The following is a 17,682-nucleotide window of genomic DNA, read 5'->3' as shown; positions in this document are numbered from 1 at the left end:
GGTCTGTGACCATAACTGAAGCTTGATGTCCCTTGTTTGCCTTCAATGATCATCCCCACCCAGTCTTCCCCCTCATGTGGTCGATCATGGGTGTTAACGACTAGATAGCACGGCCATTTATCAATCTTACATAGTAATAAATAGCTCAGCCAAACACCTCCAAAGGACTTGCCCAAGATCTCAGGATAGATTCTATTTGAAGACTGTTCATGATGTCATGATGTTCATGTTTTAAAAGTCGATCAGGACTTGACGCTTCATCCCTCGAGAGATTGAATAGAAATAATGAATAACCGTTTCCAAAGTTTCACGACCAGCGCAGAGTGGAGAATCTCTGATATGTCTATTTTTACCTAGATAAAGGTTGTAAAATTCCTGAACGCTCTGATCTTGCCCATTGTGGCGAGGTTGGAGTTTGTTTGATTGAGTGTGACAGGTGTCTTTTATACAGGAACTGAGTTCAAACTGGTGCAGTTAATACAAGTAATGAGTGGAGAATAGGAGGGCTTCTTAAAGAACTATTCAGGGAGAGCTACAATTCTTACTGTTTGGCAGGTGATCAAATACTTATGTCGTGCAAAAAAATGCAAATTAAGTACTTAAAAGTCATACAGTGTATTTTTCTGGATTTTTGTTTAAAAATCAGTCACTCTCAGTTGAAGAGTACCTATGATAAAAACTCCAGATCTTTACGTGCTTTGCAAGTAAATCAGCAGTGTATCAAATACTTGTTCTCCCCACTGTAAGTTGTCCTGTGAACACACACATTTAGCCCGACAGGAATACTATAATTCTTAACGACCACGCGGCTTATAAAGTAAACTGCATTGGATTTCATTAGAGTGGTCCACTGCCCAAGCATGACATCCAGTGAGATTTTCACCTTTTTCACAAAAATGCCTGTGCTCAGAGTGTTTAAATTGTACTTCTCCGCCACATCCAACATCAATGTAAAAGCGTTGTTACCCTTTACAAATTTTAAGCATACGTCCACATTGTTTTGCCATAGTCTTTCAAAAAAAAATCTCAGTATGCAGGGGCACTGGCTATCTTAAATGGCTGTGAAGCACGACTGAAGCTTGCATGCTTCACAAGACATTTGCTGCCATGTCAATTGAATACAAATCTGTGCCAACATCTTTGTACCACAGACCAGCCAAAAAGTGACTCTCCAATGTTTCTTGTGAGAAATTGAGGAGGACGTTAATAATAGATCTGTAAGGATGTTTCACAGACACAGAGCTAATGGGAACATCTTTCAGACTGACATCTACCTGCACACACTCATCAGCGTTGCCAAGAGTTGTGCCATCAACCTTTGTAATCATAAGGCGTTAGATAGAGTAGCATCGAGTTTAGGTCTAGATAGAAAATTCCATTTCCAGGTATTAGGAAATCCAGCACTTCTAGATTGGTGACAGCATTTAATGGATGGATCTTTACATAATTACTCTGATCTGATAGACAGCTGCATCATTGGCAGAGCAAAGCGATCGAGCTCCAATTTTGTGCACTCTGACAAGAGGTGGTATGTGAGAGACATGTTTAAAATATATTTCTTCCGCCCAGTTAACTTTAAACTTTTTGCTGTATTCTCGTGGAGGTTTTTACGCTTTTGTAGGCACGCTGACGAATAACACCCGTAGAGATCCTTTTCCACGCGCTATTCGCAGTATTCCAGATCTTTCCTGAGCCTCCTGACGCTGGGTGTCACGATTGAGCATAAGACTGGTTACAGCCCCAATGAACGCTGTCCCCTTCATAAAAGATTTCAAATGCGTTTAGCAATATTAGCTCCATGTTTAAGAAAGGTCAGGACAAACATGAATGCCCTACTCCTACAAATCCACTGAATGAGCTGCCTCCGGTCTGGTTCACATATTAAACCACAAAGTGACCACAAAGTGGATACAAGTGGCCAAAATGAGTTTCCTCCGAAGGGTGACCGGAGTCTCTCTTCGAGATAGGGTGAGTAGGTTCGGTCATCGAACTTCTCACCCTATCTCGAAGAGAGTCCGGTCATCCAGCAGGGGCTTGGAGTAGAGCCGCTGCTCCTCCTCATAGAGAGGAATCAGATGAGGTGGCTCGAGCATCTGTTCAGGATGCCGATTCTGGGCATGTCCTTCTGGGAGGAGACCATGGGGAAGACAGAGGACACGCTGGAGAGACTATGTCTCCAGGCTGTCCTGGGAATGCCTTGGGGTTCCCCCAGAGGAGCTAGACCAGGTGCCAGGGAAGAGGGAGGTCTGGGCCTCACTGCTCCAGCTGCTGTCCCCAACCTGACCCTGGATAAGCCAGGGAAGATAGATGGATCGAAGGATGTTTGTTCATACATTTTTACAAATGCACTGTGGTATTTCGAAATCCTCTAAATGTTACCATCTTTGAATTTAAATACGGCGGCTTTTATGGTCAGAGGCAGTGTGCAATATAAATTTTCAAGCACTTGTGAGGTCCTGGTCGGTCCTGGTAGCCTAAGGGCAGCACGGGCTGGTATCTCCCTGATCCAGCCTTGTTGGGGGCAAAGGCCAGTGTCTCCCTGAGCTGGTCCCAAGCCCGGATAAATGCAGAAGGTTGAATCAGGAAGGGAATCCGGCATAAAACTTTTGCCAAGACTAAATGTGCAAATCAAGCCTAATAACCATATTATATCAGATCGGTCAAGGCCCGCATTAACAATGACTGCCTTTGGAACTGATGACCTAAAGGGTACCAATGGAAACTGGACTACTGCAGGTCAAAGCAGGAAAGGAGAAAGGTGTGTTCAAAAGTAGAAAAAGAAGAGAAAAGGCAAGCGTCTAGGACTGAGAGTAGGGACTTTGAATATCAGGACAATGAGAGGAAAAGGTAGAGAGTTGGTCGACATGATGCAGAGAAGGAGGGTGGATATACTGTGTGTCCAGGAGACCAGTTGGTAAGGCCAGAAGCTTAGGAGCAGACTCTAAGTTGTGCTATCATGGCACTGACAGGAAGAGAACTGCTGTAGAAGTTATCTTGAAAGAGGAGTTTGTTGGGAAATTTTCTGGTGGTGAAAAGTATGTCAGATGGACTTATGAGTCTGAAACTGTAAATTGAAGGTGTGATGCTCAATGTTGTTAGCAGCTATGCCCCGCGGGTGGGATGTGAGTTTGAGGAGAAGTAGGAGTTCTGGAATGAGCTAGATGAAGTGATGCAGAATATCCCCAGGGATGAGAGGGTAGTAATTGGTGCAGACTTCAATGGGCATGTTGGAGCAGGCAATGGTGAGGGGATGAATAAGTGATGGACAGACTTGGTATACAGGATAGGAACACAGAGGGACAGATGGTGGTAGATTTTGCAAAAAGGATGGAAATGGCTGTAGTGAACACCTTTTTCCAGAAAAATCAGGAACATAGGGTAACTTATAAGAGTGGAGGTAGGAGCACACAGGTAGACTACATCTTGTATAGACGAGGTAACCTGAAAGAGATTAAGAACTGCAGAGTAGTTGTAGATGAGAGTGTAGCCAGACAGCATAGGATGGTGGTTTTGTAGGATGACTCTGGTGACAATTAAGATTAAGAGGACAAGGGCAGAGCAGAGGACAAATTGGGAAGCTGAAAAGGGAGGAGTGTTGTAGGGTTTTCAGGGAGGAGTTGAGAAAGGCTCTGGGTGGTCAAGGAGAGCTTCCAGATAATTGGAAAACTACAGCTAGTGTTATCAGGGAGACAGGTAGGAGAGCACTTGGTGTGTCATCTGGAAGGAAAGTAGATGAGTAGACTTGGTGGTGGAATGAGAAAGTGCAGAAGTATATACAGAGAAAGCAGTTAGCAAAGAAGAAGAGGGACACTGAGAGGACTAAAGAGAACAGACTAGAGTGCTGGGAGCTACAGGGAGAGGTGCAGATAGAGGTAGTAAAACAAAAAGCAAAACAAAAGCACGTATGATAACTTGTATGCTCGGTTGGACAGTAAGGAGGGAGAGAATGATCTATACAGGTTGACGAGACAGAGAGATAAAGATAGGAAGGATGGACAGCAGGTCCGGGTGACTAAGGATAGAGAGGGAAATGTATTGACAGATACTTTAAGGAGCTACTTTAAGGAGCTGTAAAATAAAAGAGGCAAAGGTAGAATAGGTGACTATTGTAGACCGCAAAGTAGCAGAGATTAGTAAAAGTTAAGTGCAATAGGCATTGAAGAGGATGATGAGTGGAAAGGCAGTTGATCCTGATAAATATACCTGTGGAGGTGTGGAAGTGTCCAGGAGAGACAGCGGTAGAGTTTCTGCCTGCATTATTCAACAGAATCTTCGAGAGAGTGAGAAGAATTGAGACGAACTGCAAAGGGATAAAGATGATGAGCCATACAATAACGGTATGGGAAAGAGTAGTGGAAACCAGACTGAGTGCAGAAGTCAGCATTTGTGAACAGCAGTATGGCTTCATGCCACGAAAGAGTACTACCGATGCAGTATTTGCTTTGAGAATGCTTATAGAGAAATACAGAGAAGGCCAGAGGGAGCTGCATTGTGTTTTTGTAGACCTCCAAAAAAAGCATATGAAAGGTTGCCAAGAGAAGAACTCTGGTATTGTATAAGGAAATCTTGAGTGGCAGAGAAGTATGTTAGACTGGTGGAGGACACGTATGCTAGTTGAGACAGTGGTGTGGTGTGCTGTAGGGGTAACCGAGAAGTTCAAGGTGGAGATGGGATTCCATCAGGGATCAGCTCTTAGCCTCTTCATGCTTGCAGTGGTGATGGATAGGCTGACAGATGAGGTGAGACAGGAATCTCCATGGACCATAATGTTTGCAGAGGGTCTAAATTATGGTGGCTTTTTATATAAGTGGAACAGTTGATCTGCAGAAGCTAGGTGTAAGGGGGTTTCTATGCTGATGGGGGGTAGGTCATTGGAACAAAAGAGCAATTTAGTGGGATTACCTGGATTGGAATCTGAAAAGGTAAAGCAAAACAAGACTGAAACCTGTTGGATCACGTGGATGTTGCCAGGGACCCTGGTGTGGGGTCTTTCCCAGTCTTTTGGAGAGTGCAGATGGGACTGGTCCATATGTGCAAATCTGTCTTGGTATTGATCCCAGTACGACCCCCTCCTCTGTTTAGAGATGTTCTTTTTCTGTTTTGGCAGAGATCGCATCGCCTCCTCCCTCAAACCATGTCTTCTTTGGCCAGAATACATTCATTGCTGTTCAAATGAATGGCTCTTGTCCTTCAGGTGTAGGTGGACTGCGGAGTCCTGGCCTGAAGTGGTGGCTTTCTTGTGTTGGGCCATCTGTTTGTGCAGAGTTCTTTTGATCTCTCCAATATAGATATCATCACAATCCTCAGTGCAAGTGACAGCATACGCCACATTCTCTATCTTGTGCCTGGGTGTTTTGTCCTTGGGGTACACCAGGTTTTTTCTCAGGGTGTTGTGGGGTTTGATATGTTCTGGTACAGTGGGGCAAAAAAGTATTTAGTCAGCCACCAATTGTGCAAGTTCTTCCACCTAACAAGAGGAGAGAGGCCTGTAATTTTCATCATAGGAACACTTCAACTATGAGACACAGTGCAAAAAAAAATCCAGAAAAATCAGATTGTCTGGTTTTTAAAGAACTTATTTGCAAATTATGATGTAAATAAGTATTTGGTCAAGATTAAAAGTTTATCTCAATACTTTGTTATATACCCTTTGTCGGCAATGACAGAGGTCAAACATTTTCTGTAAGTCTTCACAAGGTTTTCACACACTGTTGCTGGTATTTTTGCCCATTCCTCCATTCTCCTCTGTGATATTTTGGGGCGGTCGCTGGGCAACACAGATTTTCAACTCCCTCCAAAGATTTTCTATGGGGTTGAGATCTGGAGACTGAATAGGCCACTCCAGGATCTTGAAATGCTTCCTACGAAGACACTCCTTCATTGCCCGGGCAGTGTGTTTGGGATCATTGTCATGCTGAAAGACCCAGCCACATTTCGTCTTCAGTGCCCCTGCTGATAGAAGGAGGTTTTCACTCAAAATTTCACGTTACATGGCCCCATTCATTCTTTCCTTTACGCGGATCAGTCATCCTGGACCCTTAGCAGGAAAAACAGCCCCAAAGTATGATGTTTCCACCCCCATGCTTCACAGTAGGTATGGTGTTATTTGACATCAACTCAGCATTCTTTCTCCTCCAAGCACAACAAGTTGAGTTTTAACCAAAAAGATCTATTTTGGTTTCATCTGACCATGGGACATTCTCCCAATCCTCTTCTGGATCATCCAAATGCTCTCTAGCAAACATCAGAAGGGCCTGAGCATGTACTGGCTTAAGTAGGGGGACGTGTCTGGCACTGATGGATTTGAAACCCTGGTGGAATAGCATGTTACTGATGGTAGCCTTTGTTACTTTGGTCCTAGGTCTCTGCAGGTCATTCTCTAGGTCCCCCCGTGTGCTTCTGGGATTTCTGCTCACCGTTCTTGTGATCATTTTGACCCCACGGGGTGAGATCTTGTGTCGAGCCCCAGATCAAGGGGGATTATCAGTGGTCTGGTATTTCTTGCATTTTCTAATACTTGCTTCCAAAGTTGATTTGTTCATACCAAGCTCCTTACCTATTGCAGATTCAGTCTTCCCAGCCTGGTGCAGGTCTACAATTTTGTTTCTGGGGTCCTTTGATAGCTCTTTGGTCTTGGCCATAGTGGAGCTTGGAGTGTGACTATTTGAGGTTGTGGACAGGTAACTTATTCTGATAACCAGTTGGGGTGCCATTAACACAGGTAGCATGTGGAGGACTAAGGGGCCTCTTGAAAAAGAAGTTACAGGTCTGTAAGAGACAGAATTCTTGCTTGTTTGTTGGTAATCAAACACTTATTTTCCAACATAATTTGCAAATAGGTTCTTTAAAAATCAGACTATGTGATTTTTTGGAGTTTTTTTTTCTATTTTTCCGTCTCTCATAGTTGAAGTGTACCTATGATGAAAATTACAAGCCTCTCTTGTATTTTTAAGTGGGAGAACTCGCACAATTGGTGGCTGACTAAATACTTTTTTGCCCCACTGTATATGGTGTTTGTTGAACCTTTCTGAAACACCAGCAATATACAGTATTTTGGCCAAAAATCACCATGACCTGGATAACTGAAAATCTCCAGAAACAGCAAAAAAAACAAAAACACAATTAAATAGACAGCAGATAGTCAGCAGAGCAGAGCAGAAGTCAGCATTTGTAAACAGCAGTATGCCTTCATGCCTAGAAAGAGTACTACAAATGCAGTATTTCCTTTGAGAATGCTAATAGAGAAATACAGAGAAGGCCAGAGGGAGCTGCATTGTGATTTTGAAGCCCTAGTGAAAGAATATGACAGGGTGCCAAGGGAGGAGCTCGACTATTGCATGAGGAAGTCTGGAGTGGCAGAGAAATATATTAGACCGGTGCAGGACATGTATGCTATCTGTGAGACAGTGGTGCAGTGTGCTGTAGGGGTAATGGAGAAGTTCAAGGTGGAGATGGGACTGAGTCTATCAGAGGAACAGCACATGTTAGATGTTTTTGAGAGAAGGTCAGAGAAGCCAGACTGAGATGGTTCGGTCATGTACAAAGGAGGGGTAGTGAATAAATTGGTAAATGGATACTGGAATTGGAACTGCCAGGCAAGAGGTCTTCAGGAAGACCAAAGAGAAGATTTATGGATGTAGTGAGAGAGGTATATGAGGTATATATGAAGTTAATTGGTGTGAGAGAGGAGGATATAGAGAATAGGGTTAGATGGAGATGGTTGACTCGCTGTGGCGACCCCTGAAGGGAAAACCCGAAAGAAGAACAAAAGTGGTGTTGTGAAACCTTGATACTTCAATTAAAGACTGCTAAATTCTTCCACTGTACTTCTTTCTCTTCCAATTATTATGTTATTCTCGGAGTGAGAACCCAGGCTGTGCTGACTTTTGGAGCAAAGTCAAATGAATGTTTCCTTGTTTTCATGACATCCAATCACCTCATTTTTTTGCTGTTGTTTTTTTTTTTTTTTGCCAAAAATCCATTGGGGTCTGGAATGAGTCCATCTAAGGGACAGTACATATTAAATGTTTTGGACATTAAAACCTACCTGGACATGTTTCTTCACCTCTTTTCTACACTTGCTCTTGACTGTTGACCTACGTACTAGAAATCCTCTACCTTTTTTGCTCTACTCTTTGAAGCCTCACCATTCCCTCTTATTCACGCACATGCTCTACTTTTCCAGCTGATCAGCTGATCCGCAATGCAGTCCCTGCACGTGTTCTAAGAGTGGCTTCTTCAGAACAGAATTTGAAATTGTTCTCTTTAACATATAAAGTACTAGAAGACTCCACCATATCGCTGAGAAGTCTTAGACCTCTATCACCCAGTCAGGGTGGCACTCTATGCTCCCAGGACATAGGGCCACTTGTGTTCCATGGTTCTCTAAAAGTAGAATAGATGCCATAGCATTCATGTATCAAGCTCCTCTTCTGTGAAACTGTCATCAAATCTCAAGGGCAGACACCTTCTCATTGTTTGAGAATAGGCTTAAAACCTTTCCCTGTGAGAAAGCTTATTCCGGTAGTTAGGACTAGTCTCGCCTCTAGTAATATTGCCATTGTCTCACGCCGTTGAGGGATATCCCATGAGGCACTTCTCTCATTCCTCCCACTCTTCCTACCCTGACTGTATTCACGTCCCTTCATAAATGCATGATAGTAACCACATGTCTCCCAAGTCCCTGGGGTCTCATTTCACAGATAACCAGGGAGCATGGCTTTATTTACTGTAGCAGTCCTGCCAGGTGCCCACCATTATTTTGTTATGAACTTTTGTTATGAACTCAAGTAATAATTGGATTATGTCACCAGAAATATGTAACTAAGTGCTACTGTTATTATTTGTAGGAGATTGATTATACCTGTCCCTCCCAACCTTCACGGTACCCCTGTCTCTATCACACTCTTTCTTTGTACCACAACCAGTCAAGACAGAGGCCACAGATTGACCTCTAATCTGTCAAATGTTTTTGCCCGATAGTGGGCAGTTTTTCCTTGTCAAGTGTTAGCTCATGGGGAATGTTGAATTTCAGTAATTCATTATAAAGAGTGTGGTCCAGACCTCTACATTTCAAATGTAATGAGACAACTCTCGTGTGATTTGCTATATAAATAAAATCTGTTTTGAACTGACTTGCTACAGGGGTTATTGCAGCTACTGTTTGGTTTAGATGCTGTTTTGCTTTTCATGAAGGTGTTACTTGCTAATGTAAAACTGGGGTAATCTCAGAGAAATTGTCAGAAAGGCCCATTTCACAACCATGTGTGCCTGCATGTGCACATACAACAAATCATCTCCCAGGACCAAATCTTTGTCCCCTAGACAGACAACCATTTTGAGGAATTTGTCTTTTTTGTTCAACTCTAAAGCATGGTTCGGTGGTGCATTGGTGAGCGCTGTCACATCTAAAAGCATTATAAATCTAGTGGGAGACTGGGGCCTTTCCTACTAAAGTTTTTATGTTCTACCCATGCCTGCATGGAATCGATTTGGTTGGTTGCCTGTTGTAACCCATTGGTATTGGGATTGGCCACAAACCTTTTGTAGGACTGGCAGTACAGTCATGGCCAAAAGTTTTGAGAATGACATAACTATAGAAACTAGCGAACACCTAAAGACCCTGAAGAAACAGACTGTGTGAAAGTGTCATTCTCAAAACTTTTTGGCCATGACTGTATATATTGTGAATTTGTTATTGTCATTTGCATTAATTGTTGGGTGTATGAGACGAACAAGCACCTCAAATAGCATGGGATTTACAGTTATAAATCAAAAGTTTTCTCTAATAGTTTGGGACTTATTTAACAAAGCAACGTATAAACTATTTTACATGGCAAAATAAGTGTCTGCATGGTTTCTTTGCTTATTGCATGGAATACTTGATGTACCTCTGAAGGTCTTTAGTGTACTAAAATGCAGAAGGAATGATGTTCCAATGAAGATTTCATTGGCCATTTCTTGTTTTTTTTTTGGGTGTGTGTGTAAACAAGAAAGCATCTCCAGTGGAGGATACCAGATTGCCTGTGGCACAAAGCCACACGGACACACACACACACACACAAACACACACCACAATTCATGCTCCCTCCACATATTTCTATTGAGGATTGTTTCTGTTCATCCCCAGTGAAACCACACGCATGCCTCCAATTCAATGGCCAAATTTAATGTGTATATATAAACTAAAGATGGCAAGATTACAAATCTTCCTTGAATTGTCAGTTATGCCCAGAACTATTTGGACAGTGACTCAATCTTCATGATTTGGGCTCTGCATGCCACCAAATTGGATTTGAAATGAAACAACTACAATGGAACTGAAGTTCAGACATTAAGATTTAATTCAAGGGGTTGAACTTCTCCTTTCAGCTTTTCCCTTCAAGGGTCACCACAGCGAATCAACTTTCTCCATCTAACCCTATTCTCTGTATCCTCCTCTCTCACACTAACTACCCTCATATCCTCTCTCACTACACCCATAAATCTTCTCCCTGGTCTTAATCGAGATCTCCTGCCTGGCAGCTCCAATTCCAGCATCCGTCTACCACTATATTCACAATCCCTCCTCTGTGCATGACCAAACCATCTCAGTCTGAAGGGGTTGAACAAAAATATGATTTAGCATGTAGGAATTGTAGCTATTTTTATACAAACGCTCCACATTTCAGGGGCTCAAAAGTAATTGGACAAAAACATAAGCCTAAGTAAAATGTTACTTTTCAATATTTTGTTAAGAATCCCTTACAGGCATGACTGCCTGAAGTCTGGAACCCATGGACATCACAACATGCTGGGTTTGCTAGGCTTTTATTGTAGCTATCTTTAGTTGTTGCTTGTTTGTGGGTCTTTCTGCCTTGTGTTTTCTCTTGAGCAAGTGAAATGGATGATCGATTGGGTTGAGATCTGGGGATTGACTCTGCCATTGCAGAATATTCCACTTCTTTGCTTTAAAAAACTCCTGGGTTGCTTTTGCGGTATGCTTTGGATAATTGTCCATCTGTACTGAAAAGCCCCAACCAATCAACTTTGTGTCACAGCAGAAAGTTTATCACTATAGACTTCAGAATTCATCCAGCTGCCTCTGTCTTTTGTCACATGAATAAACACAAGTGACCCAGTGCCATTGGAACTCATGCAGGCCCATGCCATCACACTGCCACCACCTATGTTTTACAGAAGATTTGGAGTGCTTTGGATCATGAGCTGTTCCAATTCTTCTCCAAACTTCCCTCTTCCCATCATTCTGGTACAGGATGATCTTAGTCTCATCTGTGCAAAGAATGCTGTTCCAGAACTGCACTGGCTTCATCAAGTGTTTTTGGCAAAGTCCTATCTGGCCTTTTCTATTTTTGAGGCTGATTAATGGTTTGTACATTGTGGTGAATCCTTTGTATTTACTCTCATAAAGTCTTCTCTTCATGGTAGACTTAGTCACTGATAAACCTAATTCCTGGAGAGTGTTTGTCACTTGAGTGGATGCTGTGAAGGGTTTTTTCTTCACCATGGAAAGGATTCTGAAATCATCCACCACTGTTGTCTTCCGTGGACGTCCAGGCCTTTTGAGTTCCCAAGCTCAACAGTGCACTTTTTCTCAGAATGTACCAAACTGTTGATCTGGCCACTCCCAGCATTTCTACTATTCCTCTGGTGAATTCCTTTTTTTTCCAGCCTCAGGATGGTCTGTTTCACTTCCACTGAGAACTTCTTTGACCACATGTTGTGTGTTCACAGCAACAGCTTTGAAATGCAAACGCCACACCGGTAATCAACTCCAGACCTTTTAACCACTTAATTGATGACAGGTTACTGAGGGAAGAGCCGATACCACCTTGTTATTTATTTGCTGCCTTCCGAGTCAATTGTCCAATTACTTTTGGTCCCTTGTAAATGAGGCAGCTATGTATTAAAGAGCTGTAATTCCTAAACCCTTGCTTTAATTTGGATGGTAATACTCTCAAATTACAGCTGATAGTCTGCACTTTAAGCCCATAGTGATAATATAATTGTAAAGTAAATAATTTTTTGTGAACAGCTAAAGTAACACTGTCCAAATATTTCTGGGTCCAACTGTATTTAATTGAACAACTATCTTGAACCTGAAATCGCAAATCCAAACTACCCATGCTGTTGTGTTGCAGTCTCCTACATACTAATCTCTTTGTTTGTCCTTTCTCTGCAGATGGAGGTGGATACCAATGATAAGCACCATCGCTTACGCTCCAAAGGTATCTGCATGATATATATACATGTACTCAAATTAATCAAGAGTGATCTCCAGTCTACTCTACAACAAACATTCACATGCTGCAACACAAGCATGCTCAGATAGAGGAACTGAAAACCTCAATGTAGAAATCATGGACAGCTACGCCTTAGTCTTTGCACCCTGATTTTCCCACCTTTCTTGGATCTTTCAGAAACACCATTAGTATAATTTCAAGAGCTTTGTTTGAAAATAAAGTCAATACAATGTCAGATAATATCAAAGTAAAAGTAAAATACAAGGAAATGACAGGTCATTTTAAAAGTGGCAGTTGGGTCTTGATTTATCTCACAAACTAATGACTCTCTTTGAGGAAAAAAGTGAAAGGGATAAACATATACACCAGGCCTGGTAACATGTGGCTCCTGAGCCGCATGCGGCTCTTAAGTTGGTGTTGAATTTTATGTCTGTGTGTTTTTTACTTGAGCAATCACGTGTCGCTTCAGCGTTGTCCACTTACAGCAAAAAAAAAAAAACACTCAAACACAAATATCGACATGAACGTAAGAGCCACATGTGGCTCGGGAGCCACTTGGCACAGTGCAGTCAAACAAGTACTGTTCTCCTGGCCACCTCCAAACCCAGACTTGTCCATCAGATTGCCAGATGGAGAAGCGCAATTCGTCACTCCAGATAACACATCTCCACTGCGCTAGAGTCCAGTGGCGGCGTGCTTTGAATCACTGCATCAGATGGTTTGCATTGCACTTGGTGAAGTGTGGCTTGGATGCAGCTGCTTGGAAACTTATTCTATGAAGCTGTCTGCGCACTGTTCTTGAGCTAATCTGAAGGCCACATGAAGTTAAGAGGTCTGTAGCGATTGACCCTGCAACCTTGTCGCAGTATGCACCTCATCATCCGCTACCCCTGCTCCGTCCGTTTACGTAGCCTACCATTTCATCGCTGAATTGCTGCCGTTCCCAAACACTTCCATGTTCTTATAACACAGTTGATTGTGGAATATTTAGGTGTGAAGAAATTTCATTACTGGATTTGATGCACAGGTGTGCCAAAAATTCTCTCACACACACACAGACATACACACACATACAAGCATACACACACACACACAGACACACAAGCATGCACACATAATTAGAATGATAATAACAATAATGTACAGGCGTTCCATGCAACCATGCAACGTTTCAACTTTACAGCAGTATTCAAATAAATAATTTGAAAAATTAATTTCGTCCCGAAGCAGTGTGCATAAAATTCAAACATCATGGAAAAAAAATTGTTTGTGAGTCCAGTGGAAGAAAACAGCATTACACTGCATTTGTTTTGGAGAGGTGGCATCACTTAGGTCCCAGCAAACACTCTTTGGGTACCATGTGCTTTGTTTACATCTGCTCTCTGATTTAATGTTAATTTTTTAAGACAGTTTCATTTTTTTGTCATTTTTCTGTACTATTATGTTCTCCCATTTTTCTAGGGCCTAGTTCTGTTTCTTGATACAGTGCATATTATAATGTCCGCATGGATGTGCTCAACAATGACGATTTGGCACTTACCAAACCTTATCTTTATTAGCACAGTTTTTTTTTTCTTTATTAGCACAGTTAAACAACAGTGGCTTCACTTATCTTCTGTCTCCACGCTCTACTCCACCACCATGCCCCATCACTCCCTCTCATCCCCCAAAGCACCCTCACAGCCAGTTGGAAAACACAGAACTTCCTCTAATAGTACCGCAGGGTCGTGACAATACATATGACTTCAGGGTTTTTTAGGTTAGGTACTGTGAATGAGTTAGGCTATGCTTTTTCCGACTTGATGCTTGACCACCAAACAAGATATAAGTCTCTAGGAGTGGATATTTGATGTAGCTTGAGAACCACCGATACATACACTGCTCATATAAATAAAGGGAACACTGTGGCGGATATGAAAGGGTGTGGCCTCTCATCCCACGTGACTAAGGACTGGAGGCCGTGGTTAAGCTGGGTATATATGGGCGATCCCGGCTGTTCAAGTTTGAGTTGTCTGTTGGTGTTTCAAAATTAAAGAGTCAAACTACTCCATACCTCTGCCATTATTTAATGGCTGAAACACCACATTAGTGACCCTGAGCCGAGCATATCTGACTCAGATGAAGTTTCCAATGCTACCTTGTCTACGGGGCCCCATCCAGCTCAGCCGGACCCGACCATCACGGCCATCCAGCTGCCGGAGTTTTGGCAGAGCGCCCTGGCCACTAAGTTCCAACACTCGGAGGAAATTTTCCACCAGCAGGGAATTTTGTTGGAGAATGCGAGGTACTTCTTGGTTGTTGCACCAGCAGACCACGAAGCGGGCCATGGAATGTGGCAGGTATCCCGTTTTAAGGGGGTTCCTACTCCAGAGGTACAGCCTGTTTGCTACAGAGCGAGTGGACAGGCTGCTTTCCATGTCCGGCTTGGGAGGCCAAGGGGGCCATTTTCATGATGGTTGTTTGGCTGGTGGGTCTGCCGTGGATCTTATGGAGGATGTGTTGTCACTGCTGGGATCCGACAACGGCGGGTTCCTTTTTCAACATGTTTTTCTGCGTCAGCTTCTACCTCCTGTACGTGCGATCCTGGCAAACTCCCGAGGTTTGGCAGAAGAGGCCCACAGCATCTTGCTAAAGTCCAGGCCATTCGTCGTCCAGGGTGCGGCGCTGGAGCCCTCGTGGACGGTGCTTGAAGATGAGGATGCAGCTGTCATGGCCGGGGAAATGTAGGACAGGCATCTGTTTTTTTCCACCAGTGATTTGGCGACAGAGCACGGCGGTGTGTGTGTCCCTGCTTGTTCGTGAGGCCGGGAAACAGCGGAGCCAGCGCTCTGTAGCAGCTGTGGCCGCTGGCGGTCGCACCCAGCTATTGTTCATCAGGGACTCAAGGTCCGGGCTCAGGTTCCTCTTTGAGTCTGGGTCGCAGAAGAGCCTACTTCCACCAATGCAGGAGGACATTTGGGTCAGAGGTAGCGGCCCGCAGTCGAACGCTGCAAACGGGTGCGCCATAAACACCTTCAGTTCATGGTCGTTGTCGGTTTGCTTTGATGGCCGCCATTTTGAGTGGGAGTTTGTGACCGCCGCCATTACAGCCCCATTATAAGCACAGACTTTCTGTGTGCCAACGGCCTGTGAGTAGACATTGCAAACCGCTGTCTTATCGGCGCAGTGTCTTTTGCCACCTATTCCTGCGTGACAGTGGGGTTTGGGCCAAACTCCTCCACGCTTCCACCATTATTTAATCGCTGAGACAACACAACACTAAAATAACATATCCTAGATCTGAATGATTGAAATATTCTTATAAAATACCTTGCTCTTTTCATATTTGAATGTGCTAACAACAAATTTACATGAAAAGTATCAATGGAAATCAAAATTTTTTAACACATGGAGGTCTGGATTTGGAGTGGGAAAACACTCCACAGGCTGATCCAACTTAGATGTAATGTCCTTAAAACAAGTCAAAAGGAATCAATGTTGCTTCCTAAGTGGACAGTTTGATTTCTCAGAAGTGTGATTGACTTGGAGTTACATTGTTTGTTTAAGTGTTCCCTTTATTTTTTTGAGCAGTATACATTTTGTAAAAAAATATATATGACATATGAATAACAATAACTGACAGAGACGACACTAGTGTACAAAATTACAATTGTAAATTTCCAGGCAAACCTGGATCACTATGTTTTGGAGCAAACTGAAATGATTCAAGGCTTGTTAAAATATTGTCCATTTTATGCAGACTTGAAAATGGCATTTTATCCATGTTTGGAGGACTGTTTTTTGAAGTTCGAAGGTTTGTGGAAAGGGTCACAGATGCAGTTGAAGTGATTTCCAAGGCAGTACTGTAAAATCTACATGTATGCAGCTTGGCCTCAACGCTTGGAATGGAAATGAACCAGTGGCAGACCCTTTCCAAATACTCCACTCCATGCCTCTGCTATTTCAAAACTTGGGTTTATATGGACATTGTGTGCTAGAAATAGTCCGGTTACCATCAATTACTACTGACCACAGTAGTAATTGACCACACGGGCAAGATGTGGTGAGCATCAGTGATCATTATGTAATAATAATAACAACAACAATGATAATAATAATAATAATAATGATAATGATAATGATAATGATAATGATAATGATAATGATAATGATAAAGATAATAATAATAATAGCATATTTTATTTACGATGCCTTGCTTAACACTCATGGACACTGTACAGACATATACATAGAAACAAAATACAATTTTAAAAGAAACAACCAAATTACAAAAAATAAAAGCAACAACGTGGTAAAAATGAAAAAATAAAAGTGAAAAAGCAGGTGGCGTCAGATAGAATAGGACGGTTTGAAAGAGGGGTTATCATCTCATCATGTTGATGGTGAAGGCAACCACCAGAATATTGTAGGATAACAATTACGAAAAACCCAGGAAGTGTAAATCAGTTGAGAGGCATGCATATAAGAGGGGAAAATTCACCTGAATTGTCAAAAAAAGACACAGCTGTAAACATCCGAAATTGCACATGTGCCCCCTGGAAGAGCAGGATATATTTTGAGTCCCCATGATGCAACTGTTCAAGGTGACATCTGCAATTATTCCACCTCATTTCACCATCGCCGATATGCTTGTCATGTATTTTTTTCTTATATTTACAAAAATAATTTGTGATGTACAAAATCTTACTGCGTCTGTACATGACAATAACCAATATAAACATTTTAACTGGCCATCCACCTTCCCTAGTCTATCTTCCCTTGCTTATCTGGAGTCACGTTGCGATGGCAGCAGCCGTAGCACTGAGGCCCAGACCTCCTTCTCCCCCGCCACATGGTCCAACCTGAGGCATTCCCAGGCGAGCCTGGGGACAAAGTCTCTTCAGCATGTCCTGGGTCTTCCTCCCAGATGAACATACCTTCCCCAGGAGGTGTCCAGGAGGCATCCTGACCAGACGCCCGAGCCACCTTATCTAGCTTCTCTCTATTTGGAGGAGCTCTACTCCGAGCTTCTCACCCTCATCCCAGCCGCTTCACACTCGGCTGTAAACCATTGCAGTGAGAGCTGGAGGTCATGGCCTGGTGAAGTCAACAGCACCACATCATCTGCAAAAAGCAGAGACTCGATCCTGCAGCCACCAAACCGAATTCCCTCAACAATTTGGCTGCGTCAAGAAATTCTGTCCATAAAAGTTATGAATAGAATCCGTGACAAAGTCCAACTCTCACCGGAAACGGGTCTGACTTACAACCGGCAATGCGAATCAAGCTTTAACACGATCATAACTGGCCAGATCATTACAATTCCGTCTTCAAGATCCCTCCTGTGTTTTTTCTTCTGATCATCAGAGTCTATAGTCGATGCCCTTTCCAAAGCACATCTCAGTTCAATAAGGTTGTTGGTCTTGTTACTCAATCTTGGCTCATGTCACATTTCTCTTAT

The 17,682-nt window shown here is 42.9% G+C and overlaps 1 protein-coding gene across 13 annotated transcripts in view; it reads left to right on the top strand.

The window, feature by feature from the left end:
- The window catches only part of myt1lb (myelin transcription factor 1-like, b), a 184,626-nt gene that overhangs the window by 68,520 nt on the left and 98,424 nt on the right, over nucleotides 1-17,682 (top strand). For 12 of the 13 annotated variants that reach the window (XM_086147000.1, XM_086146980.1, XM_086147051.1 and 9 more), the window contains one exon: nucleotides 12,182-12,227. In XM_086147000.1, the coding sequence (XP_086003126.1) occupies nucleotides 12,182-12,227 (46 nt within the window). Of the gene's footprint in view, nucleotides 1-12,181; nucleotides 12,228-17,682 lie in introns of those variants that run through there. The other variant, XM_086147079.1, reaches the window with a different exon arrangement.

The sequence above is a fragment of the Fistularia commersonii genome, chromosome 1 (genome assembly GCF_037954325.1).
Source record: "Fistularia commersonii isolate RoL2024-O1a breed Wild chromosome 1, RoL_Fcom_v1.0, whole genome shotgun sequence".
NCBI classification, from domain to species: domain Eukaryota; kingdom Metazoa; phylum Chordata; class Actinopteri; order Syngnathiformes; family Fistulariidae; genus Fistularia; species Fistularia commersonii.
This window is presented reverse-complemented; position numbering and strand designations above follow the sequence as displayed.